We start from the raw sequence: 18,155 nt of genomic DNA, 5'->3' as shown, positions 1-18,155 counted from the left end.
CTTGGTCAACGCACCAGGGACAACACAAGAAGAGATTCAGCACAAAAAGTTTGTTTGTGAATGGCGAGAGGAAGGGGTCCGAATAGGGGTGGTTTCTTTTCCCACCTCCCCTTCTCTCTTCCCCTTATCATTTAACCTCAAATCTATTTCTTCTCCATTCTTCACGCCGCATCCCATCTCTACAGATACCAGTAGCAATGCCTCTTACATATTGAGATTTATCCCTCTTTTCTTTTTTTCGCTGCCATCCCTTTTGTTCCATTTTGGTGCATAAGGAGCTATATTCGTGGTCCACCTGTATGTATGCAGCCCATTTTCAGCTCATATTTGGCCGATTTCTGGGTCCTTGAGATTCTTAAACGCACACCCATTCTCTGAATTTTCGAGTTAACCTACTGTGCGAAGCGGGAAGAGGCGAAGCACCTCAACGGCCCTACAAATATAGCCATCCACTGTGACACAACCCCATTCGGCCAACGAGACCCCCACTTAAAGATTCGAAGATTTGGAAAAACGGCTGTTAGTTGCTTGCTGCGCACTGCAGCCGCCCGAAAGAGGTTGGATTTATCCGCACAAACTGTCTCTCCTTACTCTCGTTCCTCAGGAAAGGTACCGAACAGCCACAAGCCACCCACTATCGGTTACTGTACCGTACCTATAGACCCCATAGAATGGGATAAGAAAATAGTGTTGATAAATGCGGTAATCGGGAAGCCGCTGGAAAACCTGTCAGGGTTGTGGTGTTTTCTGTACCCCCGCTTCGGGTTATTACCCATCTTTGTTTTACCTATATAAGGAAGAGATCCTCCTCCGGAGCTACCTAGGACCAACTGCCCCTTCGAGGCACATTACAATCACGCATATCGGAAAGAAAAGAAAACATACTTTGCAATATCTAATCAATAAACCGTTGGATAAGAGCCTGCATTTACACCCCTGAACAAGGCCTGGCGACAATGCCATCCTTAGTTGAAGGTTTGCTAGCTTCTCAGTGCCGACAATTGCAACCTACTCTACAAAGCGGAAACAATGGAAAGCCTACCTCCCTCGCATAGCTTTGCTGCAGGGTTGGATGCCGGATGGCGGGGGACAGAGGGAGAAGAGGTGGAAAAACTATTGTGTGGTAATGACTTGGTGGTATCACGGAAGGTGGAAAACCAAATGGGTATGAACCTGATCCCAGCAAATGATTGGAAAAAAGGGGAGAAGGAGAAGAAGAGAGGAAAGGAGGAAAGGGGAGCGAAAAAAAAGAGCAATCAAATCAAGAAAGTTGCACACAAGCTGGGCGAATAAAGTTTGGAAGGCTATCGCTTTTTAGGGGCGATCCTTATAAGGCTCAGTGCTTGTGCTGACGGTGAAAATCATAGGAGGGGTGGAAATATTCCTGCAGGAGATGCTGCGACGGCGAGATGTACTGAGGGGAACGAATAGAAAACGCAAGCCTTCTGTAAGTACGATTTGTTTCCCTGGAGGGGGTATTATGATTGGGTGTCTGACTTCTTTTCAGTTAAGCACTGAGGAGACTGTTCTTAACCCAGTTGCTTCATCGAAGCTGCGCAACTACCTCATTACGCAAGTGAGTGATGGCTCAGATTCTAGCGGGGCAGACTCCCCTTCGGAGAGCATTTCCAGCTCCGATTCACAAACATCTATATCCTCGCCAACATTTCTAAGGGAAAGTCCAATACCGATACTGCCGGAAAAGTCTGTCCTCGACTTGATACCCGAATGCGTTCCTCACTTCTCGCAAAAGGTATTGGATGAGATCACAATGCCAATGTCGGGGTGGGTTTCTCCTTTCATGAACCTTGATGGTAAGTATACGACAGCTTACTCTAGTGCATGCAGCTGGAATCCATCGACAATGACACTCCCCCCCCCACGGCCAGCCAATCTAGAAAGCCCTACCGATAGGGAGTTATTACAGGCCTACCTTGATATTTCGGCAAAACGATTAGCAGATACCTCACCCTCATATGTGGATCTATTCAGAAAGTACATACCTGCTATGGCTTATGATTCAACGGGGTTGATGGAGGGAATATTGGCCCTAGCAGCAATTCAGATAGGGCTGATGAGAAAAGACCCCCGCATAATAGCAGTCGATGCTGCTTCGCATTACCATAAAGCGTTAAAGGCGCACTTTAGGGCTGTTGCAGACCCTAACTGTAGATCAAGAGACTCACTCCTCGCTACAAGTATAATATTAGGTCATTACGAGGTATTCTGCCCTTGGCTCCTGCTTGTTTCGTTCACTTACTTTCCGTGCCACCAAGATCTGGAATGGGGAAAATGTGAAAATGGGCGTTCACATGTTGGGAGGAAGGGACATAATACTGGCTAGAGGTACCGGATGCTCTTTTTAACCTGAATATCGGAGCCAACCACTGACACCTGCTTAGGCAAAGCAGCCCACATGACGCCAGTGGGGAGAGCCCTTTATGCTGCCTTCAATAGAATGGATGTAGCCACCTCGAGTATTAGCGGAAACCCAACATTTATGACAAAGGTTAGATATGCCCTTGTGGATTGGTTATGTGTAGGGCGTTATTGACTTCTATCCATTTAGGATTGGTGGACTGTTGACCCATTCACTCGCGTTCCAATTTCAACCGATTCCCCAACCCTTCTGGTAGCTGACGCCGCCCTCTCGAAGCTCTGTGTGCTCTGCTGTAAGCTTACCTATCTTAAAGCTTGGTCGCTGAAGCGTAGGAGGACCCTCTGGGTTAAATCCAATGGCAACCCCTCCCTAAAGCAAAAGGAATCACTCCAAGAAACCATTGAAGATCGAGTATTAAAATTAGAAGAAGAGCTTGATATATGGTATGCCGAGCTTCCCTCTTGGTTTTCTGCCCTTGACACCGATCCCCCGGACTACAATCCTAAAGGCGAAGACATCAACACAACTTCAATCGCTTCGATTACCGTGGGAAGCTATCAGCATATATCTATAGCCATGGTCCATGGTTGGGCAATCGGCGTCAGGCTTCAGTTAAACCGGATAAGCAACCCTGACATGCCAGTTGTTCCACCTCGCCTAGGCTCTTTGTGCCACACGCTCCTCCGTATATTTGCTTGTTTACCGAGCTCAAGTGATGCATGCATGTAAGTGCCACCATACCCAAGAGGACCTAGGAGCAATTCTTAACTCTTTCCTTAGTGTGGCCCCATTATTTGCAGCCGGCATGGAATTACGCCAAAAGTGTCACCAAGAATGGTTGTTAAATGCTCTGCAAGAGCGGATAGATGAGATTGGGTTCCATGGTTTAATATTCCTGCGGGAAGGATTGCGTTTTACCTGGTCCAAGTTGGAGGGCATGAACAAAGGCCGATTCAACCGGATAAAAGAAGGGGCCGCATCAAAGTATGCAACAACCTATCCCGTCTCGCTCCTATTTTGCGCTAAGAGGTGTCTAGGATCGATGGAGTTTCGGAAAATCTTTGGGCAGCTGAAGGGATGCTAGGGACATTCGAGAAGCTAGCACTTTACGATTCACCAGACATGGTGGGAAAAAGAAAAAATTTCCAAGGGGATATTGATACGTCCAATCTCCCGGAGGATGTCGTTCCATATGAAGCTCCTAAAGCAGACCCTATAGTCATAGTCATCGATAGCGCTAGCTCGAGTCCCGTTGCTGCACCGAAACGTCTAAGATCCGACTCACCGGAAATAATATTAGTGAGAAGAAATGGCCGTGCTGTGTGATGCTTAGAAATATTCTATTTCCCCCCAAGAGTGGCGTCTCGTAGGAAGGCGGCGGCATACCGCGACTTATTTGCTTTGCTAATGTTGATGCCTTTTGGGCAATTACGATTATTTAATTTGGAGACATGTTTACTGTTTGGAGTTTTGTGAGGTCAGGGATAATAATGATATACGTATATGAGTGTGATGGGTTTAGGGTGGTTGCGTACTTTTTCGGATCGGATGGTATGGAAGCAACGAACTGGAATACCAACTGGTGGTTAGACGCACCTTGTGCCTTATTATGGGGTTTCTGTGTTGGTGTGATACTCGCAAAAGCTCTGTTCTAAAACTCGAAGAATTTTGGATCAAAGATTCCCGAAGTATCCAACTTTTAACTCTCCAACCTAGTGCTGGCTTGCTCTCTCAAGCTCGAGTGATAATTTGTGATTATCGGCCATGATGTGAGAGAATCATGCTTAGAATTTTCAAGAACTCTATGATTACAAGTGGCCCTATCGTACCGTCAGAGCAAGCGGCGCGGTAACAAGCATTTGGAGTTCACCTGGGAAGATTCCTATTCGCCATTCTACCGGCTGCCGTGGCTGCAGTTAGGATCAGACTGTTGGCCAAGCTCATGAGCTTAGGACTATATTCCGACAGATCGAGTGGACATCCCTGAAAAGTGGCTAGTGGGTAGTTTTCACGTATAGAGGAGGACTCCATTTTTGCCCACAAAGAAACAGCATCGCCTTTCAGAAGCTAATGTCGACACTCCCTCCTCACCTTTAAGAACCACAACCTTCGTCACGCAAACGACATTTAGGCGTATTGCGGCCAAATTGAAGGCGGCCAAATTGAAGAAGGCTGTAGCGGGTATGCCCCTCCCTGCCCTGGTTTAGCAAGCTAGCATGACAATTGTGATCCAATCAGCAAGCAACTCCCGCCAACAGGGCTACGAGTACGGACCGATATCCGTGCCGACCCACGTCGGCATCAGACTGCCGATTGCGCCAGTGTTGGCTTTCGAGGTGTTGTACCCCACTAGGGCCCGCTATCATACTAGCCGAGGGACGTTGTCAGCGTGTTTTATCTTCGCGATTGTTCAATCTTTTATGAGATGTGCCTGCACGTCCCTTTGCGAAGGGGCGTTCGTTAGATTTTGCCCACAATTGTTTTCAGTAGGCTGCGCCTGCTACGATGTGATCCTCGATCCGTTCGTGCTCGAGCGGATTGCCCTGCACCTACCGGGGGGGTTGGAGGGGATTATGTTGGGTGATTTGCCATCTGAGGCACATCGTGAAATGCCAGGATCCCCCGCCACGCAACGAATTGTTCTCATCCGATGACAGACCGGGACCTAACCCTAGCTGCCCGTGGCCTATGTGCTCGAGTACTCGGGGGGGGGGGGGGTTGTTAGAAGCCGGAAACTAGTGGAGGCGATATATGGGTTATTTGAAGTTTAATGCCGCAGGAGTCAAAAACCCAGACCAATTGCTTTGAAGGTAGTTTCTGCAAATTGGACAAGTGAGAATGAACCCGTATGAATTTGGGCCTACCTGGGATTCTGGCTCGCAATTTTTATTTGCCACACATTATCATGTCGTCCCTTGCATGTCGTACCCGGTAGCTAGTCTACTCCCATTTTCTACCGGTATTATCTCCAAGAGGCCTCTAACTTACTCGAGTGGTAGTGTCCAAGTTGGTTATGATTTTGGACCTTGACAACCGGAACAAGGATCCCGCTAGCTTCCGAGTAAGTACTCGAGTATACGTAAATTACAGTAATCGGGCACCGTATCAACGGATCTCAAAAGAAAACCCGAGAAGGGACCTGAACTCCCCCCGCTGGGTGTGGCTGAAGTCTAGGCTAACTGCTTACTAATCTCCTATAGCAGATTGGAAATATCAGAGACTGGTAGGGGGAAAAAAATAAAAGTGTGGCACCGGGGACCGGCTATTGCAGGTAACGCCAAGACCCGCTTTCGTCTCTGGCCCTCTGCTCCACCACCACCTCCTCCTCAACCAGAACCTCGAGCAATCAATCATCACTCCCAAAGGAAGTAAAAAAGCTACCCTTCCTTCATTCCCTCGACTTCTTCCTCTTTCTACGTTTAACGGATCATCGGGATACCCCCCATTGCAGTTTTTTTCTCTTGTTCAAGCAAGCATGTTGAAGCCTTTCATTCTTAGACATTCATCCCGCTCATTACTCCGGCCTTTGAGTGCTAAGGCTGGTGGATATGCCCCCTCTACGTTCCTGCTTGTGCAGAGGAGGGGTCTTGCGTCGGAAGCTGAGGAACACGACGTTGTAGTTATAGGTATGTTGCGCCCCCCGTGAAATTTGGTATTGTTTTTCTTTCGTCTGATGGAGTGCGCTGGTTGTTGACGGGCGGATGTGTTTAGGTGGTGGGCCCGGCGGGTACGTTGCGGCTATCAAAGCCGCTCAGGAAGGGTTGAAGGTGAGGGGTTTTTTCGATCTCGAGTAATTGGAATTGTATCGAGGCTAATTCGCTCTCTTTTTGTTGCGTGGGGGGACAGACCGCTTGTGTTGAGAAGCGTGGCTCCCTTGGTGGGACTTGCTTGAATGTTGGGTGTATTCCCTCAAAGTCTTTGCTCAACAACTCGCATATATACCACCAGATTTTGCACGATGTTAAGAATCGTGGGATTGATGGCATGTTTCTTATCTTTCTAGCACTGCTTTCTTCCTTCTCCCTTCTTGTTTTACCAATTGGGAGGCTTCTACCAAACGATAGGGGTTCCTAGTAATGGGGGTTTCTCTTGTGAGGGATGAGTCAATTTACTAATGTGGGGGTTATTGTATAGTCGGTGATGTCAAGCTCAACCTAACACAGATGATGAATGCGAAGGAACAATCCGTCTCGGGTTTAACAAAGGGCATCGAATACTTATTCAAGAAGAACGGCGTCGACTACGTTAAAGGAACTGGAACCATCACCAGCGAACATGAGATCAAGGTTGGTCCGTTGGATGGTGGGGGGCCTCAGACTCTTCGCGCTAAGAATATTATCATTGCGACCGGATCTGAGGCGACTCCCTTCCCTGGACTTGAGATTGATGAGAAGAGGATTGTTACCAGTACTGGTGCCATCGCTTTGACTCAGGTACCGGAGAAGATGGTTGTCATTGGAGGTGGCATCATCGGACTTGAGATGGTTAGTCTGGGATAAATGCTGGCTATTGCTGTATCGGCACTGAGGGTTCTGACGATGTGCGTAGGGTTCCGTATGGTCCAGGCTCGGTTCCGATGTCACCGTTGTTGAGTATCTTGGAGCTATCGGTGGCCCCGGCATGGACGCCGAGATGGCCAAGACAATGCAGAGAATTCTCCAGAAGCAGGGAATGAAGTTCAAGCTTAACACCAAGGTTATGGGTGGCGATGTTGGATCTGACAACATCAAGATCAATGTTGAATCCGCCAAGGGTGGAAAGTCTGAATCTGTTCGTCCAATCCCTGTGGTAATCGGATTAAGGTTGCCGGAGCTAATTTCCGTCGACTATAGATTGATGCTGACGTCGTCCTTGTCGCAATTGGTCGCAGACCATACACTACTGGCTTGGGTCTAGAGAATGTGGGTATCGAGGTTGACGAGAGAGGTCGCATCGTTATCGACCAGGAATACCGCACCAAGATCCCGCACATCCGTGTGATCGGCGATGTCACCTTCGGTGCCATGCTGGCTCACAAGGCTGAGGAGGAAGGAATTGCTGCCGTTGAGTATATCAAGAAGGGCTATGGTCATGTCAACTACAGGGCTATCCCGAGCGTCATGTACACCCACCCGGAGGCCGCTTGGGTGGGCCAGACTGAGCAGGAAGTCAAGGCAACTGGCGAAGCGTACAACATTGGCTCTTTTCCATTCAGTGCCAATTCTAGGGCAAAGACCAACTTGGATACCGAGGGAATGGTCAAGTAAGGGTTTTTTCTTTTTCTTTTTCTGCGGGAATCTGGTAGCATGCGGACTTTTTTTTTTAGAGGGTTACTGACGCATTTATGTTACCAATTCAGGTTTATCACGGATAAGGAAACCGACAGGATCCTGGGCATCCACATCATCGGGCCGAACGCCGGTGAAATGATTGCTGAGGGAGTTTTGGCTATGGAATACGGCGCTTCGTCAGAAGATATTGGGCGTACAAGCCATGGTAAACCCCACCACATTTTTGAATTCATGGGGATAGCAGTTCTAACTTTAGTCATAGCCCACCCCACCCTCTCAGAGGCCTTTAAGGAAGCCGCCATGGCAGCTTTCTCAAAACCTATTCACGCTTAGAAGTGATGCATGTCAGCTCAGCATAGGGGTAAATTCTTGGAGGAAATAAACGAGGCAAGGGTTTAGCATTAGACGAACTGGTAGCAAAAGTTTACCTTACCAGTGTAGCAAAGAGAATTACTTGTGATCTGTAACACATTCTCTTTTCTTTTTATTTCTTTTCTTTTTTCTTAAAAACCTGTTCCTGGTGCGGAGCCGAGCATTTGTTATTGCTGTAAATTTTTATTTTTATTTTTTATTTCTTCTACCGGTACTTGTACTTCTCCGATTCTCCATATCGCGTCCACGCACCTCCTTTGCAGTATCTCTTCAAGCCTGGTGGCGCAAAAAATTCCGTGTCGCCCGTACCGGTAAATTGGGGTTTCGTCTTTTTGATGATTGAAAATAGTGTTGCGGTTTTTCTTTCTTTTCTTTTTTCTCTTTTCATTCTCGTCAGTGTGGTTTCATCAGTGCTGCTGGGATGAGTAAAGGGTATGGTACTAGTACCGTACTTGTAGGGATGATGATGGTGATAAGGTACTTGTACTTGTACTGTACTCGTACTACCGGTAGTACAGGTGGGGGTATCGTACTGTGCTTGGGCATCGCAAGGGTACTCGAGTAGAGCGGGGGAAAGGGAAATCGATTGATTGGAGGAGGGTGGGAAAGGAAAGTTTAGTACCTACTTGTAAGTACTCGGGTATGGATGTACTGTACCGGTACTGTAAGTGATGGGACGGACGGGGGTTTTTGAGTCTGGGCGTAGTTACCTCCAGAGGGAAAAATTGATTTAATTTGGTGGGTGCGATGCCAGGAATGGTTGGAAGCTTTGACATCGTCCCTCCCATGACTTACGTCCATACCCTAGTAGACTACCGTACCAGTCTGTGCCCGTGCACCGATATCTGCCCTATCTGCTCGAGTACCATGACACCGTACCCATCCCCGCTTCACCGCATCATACTTGTAAAGCGGAGTACCGGTCCTCGAGTAAAGCACTGGAGCAGAGAGGGAGGAAGGGAGGGAGGGAGGGAGGGTAGGGCGCAGGGCGTATCGAAGGTCCCTTGCATTTTGCGGATCAGGTTTCAAGGAGAGGAAGGGAATAACTTGTGATACCGGAATGTACAAGTAATATGCTGCATGCAGTATTAATATTCGTACCACCACTGTAACCCCTTATCGAGTGATTTGACCGGGATTAAAAGATGGGTGCGATACGATAGCCGCCTGCTTTCTGGGTGGATGGCCGTCTGGGGAAGGGAAGGGAAGGTCATAGCTTGGCTTATTTGTAGAATTCTCTCCCTCCCTGCTCTTCTTCTTCCTCCTCCTCTTCCTCCTCTTTTCCTACGTTCGATTGTAAGTTATCGTGTTGCATCTTGGTGCTCTGTCTCTCTCCCCTGACGCGCTTTTTGCTGAGGTAGCGGTAAGCTTTCATATCCCGTCCTTGCTCTCCCTATTGTACCAGCAGCCGTCCATATTACATTAAAAAGACTCGAGCTTCTTCAACCTGTATTAGTGCTGTACCGGTACTTGTACTAGTACATTTTCCCCCTTCTCTTCTTCTCCCGCGCTGGGACCCTTTGTTCAACCCCTGTTCAGTCTGTGTCTCGTCCTTCTCCCCCCCTGTAGACCATAGTTCTCGAGTGGGCAGTCTCTCCTTCATTCACTCCCTCCCTCACATTTGGTCACCTCGGCGTGCGTTCGTTCGTTGATCTACTGGCTCTGATGTCGGCGGCCTGGTCGCAATGTACGCCGCTGCCACGAAGGGCGGTGCCCGTACCAATAACACTCCGACGGCGGAGTCCTCCGGGAGCACCATTGTCCCCGTCTCCTGGCAGTACCGGCAGTGTTGGTGGTAGTGCGAGTGCGAGCAATGACCAGAATATCGACCTGTTATTTGCCCATTCGTCTGCCAGGATTGTTAGCTTTGATGCTTCCGCTTCGGCGTATGCTGGTGGGCAATTGATTCCTTGGACTAGTGCTACTGAGAGGACTATTGCGTCTGGTGAGTCTGCTCTTTTCTGGTGGATAAATGGTAGTTTTCCTTTCACAGAAATTGACTGTTTTTTTTCGTTCTTGTCACCCAGGTCCTATCCGGATATATAAGACAATTCCTCATAATATCGCGTTTTTACAATCTGGATCGGCGCTCCGGCCGGTTCTTTCGAAGAGCCAGTGCTGGAATGTGGACGGACGTGGTGTATTTTGTTTGCAGATTCGACCCAGGAGCTACTGGAGGCTTGAGATTCTCGAGTTTGTTTATCCCTTCTTTGATTTCGTATATTTGCGCTATACATGGCGGCTAACGTTGATATATAGAGATCCGGGTGAGGACGCCATAAAGGCGATTGAATTTAAGGGGGTTTTGATCACGATACTTGCTTATGAGATCACCACGTGCCCGTTCTTGAGATCTGGAGGCTGTGTCACGGAAGTCAACGCAGTCAAGACGTTGGAGCCGTCGAGGGTTTGGAGGAGGCCGAGAGCGACGACCCTGGATATTGAGGCCGTGAGGGAGGAGGAGCCGGTGGCAGCCGAAGAGCTGCCCAGGGGGGTTGGGGAAGTGAAACTAGCGAAGGTAGAGGACGAACACGTCGAGGCTATTATCGGGGATCAGGAGCAGGAGGGCAGTGGTAACGAGTCGGATACCACAACGCTGGTTCACGATGAGATGGATCATAATATCTCTTCGATCGACGTGGGTCCATGTGAAGAGGCATTGGAGGGAACTTCCACGGAATCGAAGGGGCGACATGACTTCTCTCTACCATTCAGGAGTCCGAGAGGCAGCATGTTTCTTAGCCGACTTAGCCGATCATGTACGGTGCCTCCTCAACTCACTGATACAAATGCATTCCCCACTATCAGTCGGCCGTCATCTCGTTCTTCAACGCCTGATTCTAACACGCCTATTAGCCCGATCGAATGGCATACACTGACACCACAATTACCGGAGGTTCGTATTTCGAAACGCCGGGATAGGAATCTTTCTGCGGTGGGACTTGATCTTAGTGCAAATTTGGCCCCTGAACCCGCTCAGATTTCACCTGCCCTTTCCACTCCAACTCTGTGGTCTGGGTCAGAATCAGAGGATAGCTGGTCTGAGATTGCTACACCACAGCGTCCGTCGTTGTATCGGAATACAGACTCTACTATAGCTCCGCATTCGCCCGCTCTCTCACGTTCGACTTCGTCTCTTGTGCTGTCCAAGACTGCAGGGTTTGTCGGGGCCGCTGCGGATCTCGTGGTTGTAAAGCCATCATCATACATTGCCGGCATGATGTTTTCGATCGCTAACAGGATTGCCACGAGAGCAGTGTCGGGGGCAGCATATACCCTTGCCGAGAGATACGGTCCAGCAGTTTCCCTAGGTTCAGAAGAGGAGTTCGATTACGAAGACGACTTTGGTGTCCGCCTTCGGCCCGGAAGGAAAGATCCTTGGGATAAGGATGTATGGGGGCCTGAGAATGTTTAGATGCACCTTCCGTAGGAAGTGGTAACCTTTGTACAATATTCTCTTCTTTTTTTCTAGTTCACTTTCTTTTTTCTTATTGGCTCTCATTATTCCTCCATAGGGGCCACAATCTGTTATACTCGATCCATGCTTTTTCCTGGTCTCCATTTATTCTCTTTTTGGCCTACATTCTTTTGGGTTTTTTCTTTTCTTTTTCTTTTCTTTCTACTGGGGAAGGTGGAGTTTGCTATTATGCATTTTAGCATTTTCTCTCTTTATTCCCACTCTTTAAAATATTTCCTAGGTTGGTAGCAACACTTCTGGGTCGTGATATTCCGGGGTTGGTTGGTTATGCATTGGTTATTGAGAAGTTTAGGTTTGATCGCTTGGAGCGTCATTAGCAAGTCAAATAAGGAATCGGTCATCATAAGTGAAATATTGTCTTTGTCTTATTCGTGATGTGCGGTCCTGAGTGATTGTGGAGATGTGAGCTGGGCCAACAACGGGTAGATGGCTGGTGCTGGTTATCATGGCGGGGTCATTTGGCGTCACTCGTATCATGGGGAATCACTCTGTGGCTTGATAGACGTGACTCGGGCGAGACTTGTAACCCGTGACTTGGTTCCGCGCGGCAGTTGATAGTGCTCGTTAATTGGCGTGAGCGTGAGTGTTTAGGGAAGTTTTTTTTGCTTTCCCCTACCCTTTCCTTCTCACCTTTCGTTTTTATCGATTATAGTATCATCCGTCGGGTTGCTGACCTGGACAGCGGGATACCGCTCTGTCATTAGGTCGATTTGGTGGCTGTTCTTTGACCACCCTTTTGATATCTCTTTTTCCCATCTCGTGTGAAGTTTGCGCAAGGTGGAGGACTTATAGAGCCTCCTGGGAACTAGGTGACCGACCACAGCTGCCCCGGGAGGGTATGAAAGATACTACGATAGAATATGCACGAGTATAGGTAAATCAATTTTTTAATAGGGAGTGGGAAGACACAAGAGAGAACACCGAAATAAACCACCGCCAATTTGTCAACTCCGATACCGTCTCCGACATTGTGCTAATGGCTGCAGCCGCCTCTTGTCCGTAACATGATTTTCGCCCCCACGCCACATTTCATGGTCGTCCTTGCTGGAGTGCCGTTTACCTTGGAGCGCGTTAGGGTCGCTAACTGCGGCAGTGGTGATGGATGGATGGGCTTACCTATAGTCATTATACTCATCGGCATCACGATCCCACTTCCTTCCATTTCTCCAGGGGTTACTGTGATGGTGGTGGTGGCCGCGGAAATAGTCATCACTACCGCGGTGGGAGCCGAGGAGCCTTGACAGCCGGGATTTGTGTTCCCTAGGCTTGTACCTATCGCCCTTTCCATTGCCTTTGAACCATTCTGGCATGAAGGGGCCGCCTATTGTAGATGGTGGTCTGGGTGGTCCACCTCCTAGACTAGGTTTTCATGGAGAAGTACCCCCGCGACCAAAACCAGACCCGTGCCCAGGCCCTTCCCCATGCCCAGGTTGAGCGCCATTGCCCTTCGGTTTCCAGGTCCTCGCGGCACCACGAACCTCCGTAATATTTGCGCAGGCGATCTTATCCCCTTCGGCATTCTTCACGATCACAGAGCCGTTCCCGATGAATGCCTTCTCCTCCTTCCTGAAGGACAAGTACAAGTCTTGGAAACTCTGCTTCACCGAAATCACGCCTGGAGTTTTGGTATCTCCCCATGCTTGCCGACGAGGTCTCCTACTTGACATGTCTGTGGCTCCTTCCTGTCACATTCGGGCTTGTCTCCTCGCTGGAAGGGGTCAAGGGCATTTTTGGCTCCGTCACACTTCCCGCTGCCGCCGACAGGTGCCTCGTAGAGTGATAACTTGAACGGGCCCTCGTCGCCATGGTACACTGTCAGGTCGAGCTTCACGAAGACACCAGTTTTATTGTTGAAGTTTGTTAGATTGAAGTGTAGGCTTCTGTGGGTTCCAGTGCCGTGGAGAGATGCAATGAATCTGTTGGGCACTGGTTGGTTCTGAATTAGAGGTTGTGAGAGGGAGCTTACTGTTTCTCAGTTGGATTATTGGTGTGAACCTTTGCGTCACCGAGGTTCCCGGTCTTTGCGGAGACGCTGGTCGCGGGAGTAGCGAGGAGGAGCGTTGCTAGTGCGGCGTACATTTTTGCAAGATGCACTGGGTTGGATAATTAGCCCTCGGGGCTACTATCTATCCACCTATCTGTCTGCCGCGGAGGAAAGCGGGAGAAAGTGTCAACACCAAATACCGGTAAAGAACGTCGAGAAAATAATGCGAGACCTGTCGCTTGAAGCGGAGAAAAGGGAGGAAAGAAGAGAAACGAAATTTTGGAAAGAAAAGGAAAGACCTTGGAACAAGTAATATATAAAACAATAATATCATACTCCGCCCTTAGGAACGATCACCAAACTCCGGTGCCATAACCGCCACCTATTCGAACCCCCTTCCCCCTCCCATCTTTTGTTTTGCCTTGTTATATCTCATCATAAAGTTTATATTTCACCATGCTCTCCACCGGGGTTTTTATACTAACCCCCTGCCCAGATACTTCCATGTGCTGAGTGGGCGTACACCGTAGCCTTGCGTCCGATGGACTGGCTGAACTGGCCGGAGGTGGAGGGGGGAAGGAGTGGCAAGACCGATTGGCTTGCTAACCTGAGATAGGCTGCGCTAGGGTATTTTTTTTCCCTTTTTATCTAGGTGTTGGAAGGAGGAATGGTTTTGAGAATTCCTCCGATTTGTTTGGGTATGATACTGTGTGTATGACGATGGTGAAGTGGTTTTTGCTAGTATGGTTGGTGAGTTGAGGAGGGGATAGATTGCCCCCCCCCATTCCATTCCGGTGGGAAGGCACAAGGATTTCCCGGTGTCACTCGGTGATTTGAGGTTGGTATTACAGTAATGAGGCTTCCCGATTTGCAGTGGCTTCCATCATAAGTTACCCGCGGTCTGGTTTGATGTTATTATAGCAGAAAATTGTCGTAATGAAAATAAAAAGTACTGTATGTAAAGATAGAAATAAAAATGAAATAGAAGAGAAGAGAGTTCTATTGTGTGATGCTATCGTGATCGCAAGGAGACAAGAGGTAATTATGATACTTGAACATTAACCGTATACTAGGGTTCCCGTCTGGTGTGTAAGACAAGTGTGCCATAATACAACGAGCAATTATAGCCATAGGGATTAACCGCATCACTACTGCAAGTGATTTTGAGGAGCATCTCGGTAAGCTAGAAAATGCTATCATCATTATTGATTTATCTACATGGGGGGGGGGGGAAGAAAAGAGAGATCTAGTTTGTATCCGCCTGTATAGAGGGAGAATCTGTACATACCGCTCGAGCAGAACCCAGAACACCAGATTAATGCCAGCCGAACCGAAACCCAACCCATCTATTCACCCAGGGCAGAGACAAATCCACCGCCAGATGCTGTAAAAATCATTTTTTGGCGATTTTTTTTTGGGGTTTCATCACCACTTGTCTAGCAAGCAAACAAGCAAGCAAGCTAAGCAAGTGCCCCCTCGCCCCCACGTCCATACCCAAACTCCGCAAGTAGACCCCCCATGTCCTTCTTCTTGCTATCCCGAACTCCCTTACGCTTCTTAGCCTGACCACTGGACGATGAGGGTGGGCCGGAAGGCGGGGAGCTAGCAGAACAGCCTTTGCGTTTCGCTTGCGCAACAGCCAAATTTCTGATCCTCTTGAGGATAAAGATATTGTCACGATGCTCCTCACTGCTTCTGGTAACGCTGTCTCCGATTTGCAAGAGAAGGGTTAGCTTTTCGGACTCGGCCTGGTGCTTGCGAAAGACGTGCATGACCCCGCGGGTCGTGGCCAGATCTTCCCACAACCGGGATTTATCGTGTTCCCAATGCATACCCCAGTATGGAGCATCGGAGGTGATATTGGTGTCAGTAAGCTCGACTATTTCCAGGGATTTGATCCAGCTGAGGTACTTAGGGGACTCGTTGGAAATCCCCGCGTGGTTCCTAAGGATTAGCACCTTCAACCTGGATAGCTTCCCGTCCCTGGAGGAGGAGCGAGACCAGGACCTAATTACACCATCGTCAAGGGTGCTAACCTGTCCGTTACTGGCGAAAGGGAAATTTAGAACCACAAGATTGGGGATTTCTGGTATGCATAAAAGCTCCTCCCTGGTGTAACCTTTGTTATACAGAAGGTTTAGGTATACAATCCACATCCCTTGATTATTGGATATGGGGCCTATTAGGGACCCAAGGGAAACTGTATATGCGAGTTTTTCAATCCGTAGACGTTCCATAACTGGTCCACTGCTCTGGGCCCTGGAATGACACGCGAAGTCGGGTTCATCCTAGTATGCCGCTCATAGTTAGATAATCCTTACGGGCAAAGCAATCGGATAGAAGGAATTACCCCATAGACAGAAGCGAATCTAGACCACACAAGAAAGCTATCTCTTGAGCTGTGAAGGGAAGGAGGAAAGTCAATTAACATATTAAAGCAGATAAGGTGGGATAGGGGGCTCCTACGTATTCAAAGCGTCCTCCCAGATAGGCTTTATGATAACCCAGGGGATACCTCTTAGTATTTCGGCTGTGAACTCCTCGATATGCTTATTCAATGTCCGGCGAGCAAGAACATGCAGGGACGGGGCCCCAGTTGTGCGGCTGTCCCCGTCAACAATCTCTGGAGGGCGGGGCTGGAGGGTTTTCCTCCGACGGTTGATGCGAGTCCAATCGTTACTGGGAGGCATTGTGACGATAGCCTCTACGAATCGGTTCCCGTTTTCGTCTCGTTGAGAGTTCCTGATGAAGTTCTTGTACTGTGTGATGATTGTATCTTCGGGAGGTTTGCCACGTTTGTTCGGGTGACGGCGGGAGTACATGACTGAGGCTTGTGTTTGCGAGTTGGCTTGAGCCGGGGTACAGCTGCTGTAGGGCTCGGACGTGAAGGTTTCCTGGTAAGGGCGTGTTGGACGTGTGGTGTCGCCAAGAGCTAGTTTCACGAGAGGCGGGAAGGTTCAAGTCGGGATTTGGGGTTGTTCATTGGTAACACAGCATGTTTCCTGCTGGTGAGCGGTTGTGTAACGATGGGACCGAAACCCCAACCACAGACATGACCCTAGCCTAATACCAACATGGAATTGTCAACACGAGACTTAGAAACCACTTCTCTCAACACTTGTGAATGCACTAACAAGAGAGCATTGGGGAAATGTGCTAGTACCGCCAATGCAGAAGAGTCCGACTTTTGTATGGTTACTTTCTCGCCCTAGAAACTGTCAGCATGTGCTGTTTCAGATCGGCATCGTGCGGGCACAGGGTGGGGCGCGGGTGAGTGGGTCAAATGCCAAATTCTAACGTCCAGAAAGCATATAAAGTGATAGCTTTGTCAATAGAAATCGCGATGTCAATCGGTATTGTAACCCGGGGGGTGGGGGTCATTGAGGGGAAGAAACACCCTAACCATACTCCCTTAGCGACTGACGGTAGCGCAGCGCACAGAGACACCGTGAAGAGTTCGGAGGGGATGGGGGACAGTGCGTCTCATGGGTGTTCGATGGTCAGTAACTGGCGGAAAAAGAATAAATTAGAAAGACTTTGGCCCGTAGGCATTTCGATGGTCTGTCAAAGAGGAAATAACTGATAGCTTGATCCTGGGTCAGGATGTTCACCTGGCCACGGACTGAGCTGCACTTCCCACTGAACAACTGCACATACGTCCTAATTTGACCCAGTAAGATATATCTGTGGGGGCGAGTAGTGCTATTTCTTCTACAGCCAAATGTTCCTCATATGCTAGGAATCCAAAAGGCAATCTTTGTGGTCCGTACGCCCTTTGTCTATAAATGCCACAGCAGTGCAGGTGAGATATATTAGTTCTTTATGTTTCAATTTCCACTTTAGGATTCGTATGCAGGTGTTTGGAACCGAACCAGCCTTTAAATTTGAGGAACATAGACCCGATAGCTGGTATCCCCTGTGTCGATCTCCAATACCGGGCGGGAGTGTGCTAAGTGTCGGCGAGTAAGGCTGCACATGCCATCAGCAGTGTGCGGATGGGTATCAATGACTGGCGGAATAACCAGCAGATCCCTAACCAATTCTCCTGTATCCATTCCAGCGTTTCAAAGTACCAATCTCCTCGGTGGACAGGTTGCAGGACTCGTTGAGGAACCGAGGTATCGGACTTGGCAGGGCGTTTGCAAACCATTCGAGGCGGGAGTGCTGTGATAGCTGTTAATAATCCTCAGGAATGTAATAAGACTCACACTCGAACTGAGTAAAGGAGTGCTCTCCTATTGCCTTATAGCTGTTGCGATGCAGTGGTAGTGCAAGGAGTGTTGGGGTATTGGAGATGGTGGCGAAGAGGGATAAGGAAGTACTCTAAAGGTATATATACAGTGCCTAGGATTAGGCCGCGGCACTAAGTTGCCCTTGGTATCACCCTGGTGTTATAATATCTGTGGCAATCAGGTACGTTCCGGGGAGTGCCGAAGTCGGCTTATATAGTTTAGGGTGTTGTTTCGATCCGATTGGGCCCCCTGACTATGATCAAAGCACCAGACCCCTTTGTGTTAAGTGGGTATGAATGGTGTAAAGTTATAGAGTTTAAACTGCGCACATACTGGCTTTGAATGATTGAAGTATTTCCAATCATGAGCGATGACTCGGAATTTTCATTTATGCTTACTTGTCAATCCACTATTCGCGTAGTCTGGATTTGTGCGGGCA

General features: G+C 48.7%; 4 protein-coding genes; 3 read left to right on the top strand and 1 right to left on the bottom strand.

The window, feature by feature from the left end:
* Window positions 1–780: 780 nt before the first annotated feature.
* On the top strand, window positions 781–3,706 carry GSTUM_00007440001 (uncharacterized protein; the record flags this gene model as incomplete). XM_002839423.2 has 9 exons in its annotated part: window positions 781–1,165; window positions 1,368–1,447; window positions 1,508–1,785; window positions 1,849–2,221; window positions 2,277–2,346; window positions 2,403–2,509; window positions 2,570–3,105; window positions 3,161–3,364; window positions 3,418–3,706. Exons 1-9 carry the CDS (start codon window positions 1,030–1,032, stop codon window positions 3,704–3,706), a joined length of 2,073 nt encoding a protein of 690 aa, XP_002839469.1. The 5' UTR covers window positions 781–1,029.
* Window positions 3,707–5,686: 1,980 nt separating this feature from the next.
* GSTUM_00007439001 (uncharacterized protein) lies at window positions 5,687–8,767 on the top strand. XM_002839422.2 has 8 exons: window positions 5,687–6,006; window positions 6,092–6,147; window positions 6,227–6,350; window positions 6,515–6,864; window positions 6,929–7,150; window positions 7,213–7,622; window positions 7,719–7,855; window positions 7,913–8,767. The coding sequence occupies exons 1-8, from the start codon at window positions 5,856–5,858 to the stop codon at window positions 7,981–7,983; spliced, it is 1,521 nt and encodes a 506-aa protein (XP_002839468.1). The 5' UTR covers window positions 5,687–5,855; the 3' UTR covers window positions 7,984–8,767.
* A 920-nt stretch (window positions 8,768–9,687) lies between these two features.
* Window positions 9,688–11,842, top strand: GSTUM_00007438001 (uncharacterized protein; the record flags this gene model as incomplete). XM_002839421.2 has 3 exons in its annotated part: window positions 9,688–9,967; window positions 10,050–10,215; window positions 10,282–11,842. 3 exons carry the CDS (start codon window positions 9,688–9,690, stop codon window positions 11,435–11,437), a joined length of 1,602 nt encoding a protein of 533 aa, XP_002839467.1. The 3' UTR covers window positions 11,438–11,842.
* Window positions 11,843–14,402: 2,560 nt separating this feature from the next.
* On the bottom strand, window positions 14,403–16,440 carry GSTUM_00007437001 (uncharacterized protein). XM_002839420.2 has 5 exons: window positions 15,951–16,440; window positions 15,835–15,883; window positions 14,971–15,772; window positions 14,773–14,868; window positions 14,403–14,667 (listed from the first exon to the last, which is right to left on the bottom strand). Exons 1-4 carry the CDS (start codon window positions 16,304–16,306, stop codon window positions 14,831–14,833), a joined length of 1,245 nt encoding a protein of 414 aa, XP_002839466.1. The 5' UTR covers window positions 16,307–16,440; the 3' UTR covers window positions 14,403–14,667; window positions 14,773–14,830.
* Between the last annotated feature and the right edge of the window lie 1,715 nt (window positions 16,441–18,155).

The sequence above is a fragment of the Tuber melanosporum genome (genome assembly GCF_000151645.1).
Source record: "Tuber melanosporum whole genome shotgun sequence assembly, scaffold_36, strain Mel28".
NCBI classification, from domain to species: Eukaryota; Fungi; Ascomycota; class Pezizomycetes; order Pezizales; family Tuberaceae; genus Tuber; species Tuber melanosporum.
This window is presented reverse-complemented; position numbering and strand designations above follow the sequence as displayed.

Bases quoted from the DNA above. Each gene is read 5' to 3' on its own strand.
- GSTUM_00007439001 (XM_002839422.2), top strand. From the start codon at position 5,856: ATGTTGAAGCCTTTCATTCTTAGACATTCATCCCGCTCATTACTCCGG. The intron at 6,865-6,928 runs GTTAGTCTGGGA...CGATGTGCGTAG, and splicing joins GCATCATCGGACTTGAGATG to GGTTCCGTATGGTCCAGGCT. The intron at 7,151-7,212 runs GTTCGTCCAATC...CGTCGACTATAG, and splicing joins AGGGTGGAAAGTCTGAATCT to ATTGATGCTGACGTCGTCCT.
- GSTUM_00007437001 (XM_002839420.2), bottom strand. From the start codon at position 16,306: ATGTACTCCCGCCGTCACCCGAACAAACGTGGCAAACCTCCCGAAGAT. The intron at 15,884-15,950 runs GTAGGAGCCCCC...TTCCCTTCACAG, and splicing joins TGGGAGGACGCTTTGAATAC to CTCAAGAGATAGCTTTCTTG. The intron at 15,773-15,834 runs GTAATTCCTTCT...GCGGCATACTAG, and splicing joins GATTCGCTTCTGTCTATGGG to GATGAACCCGACTTCGCGTG.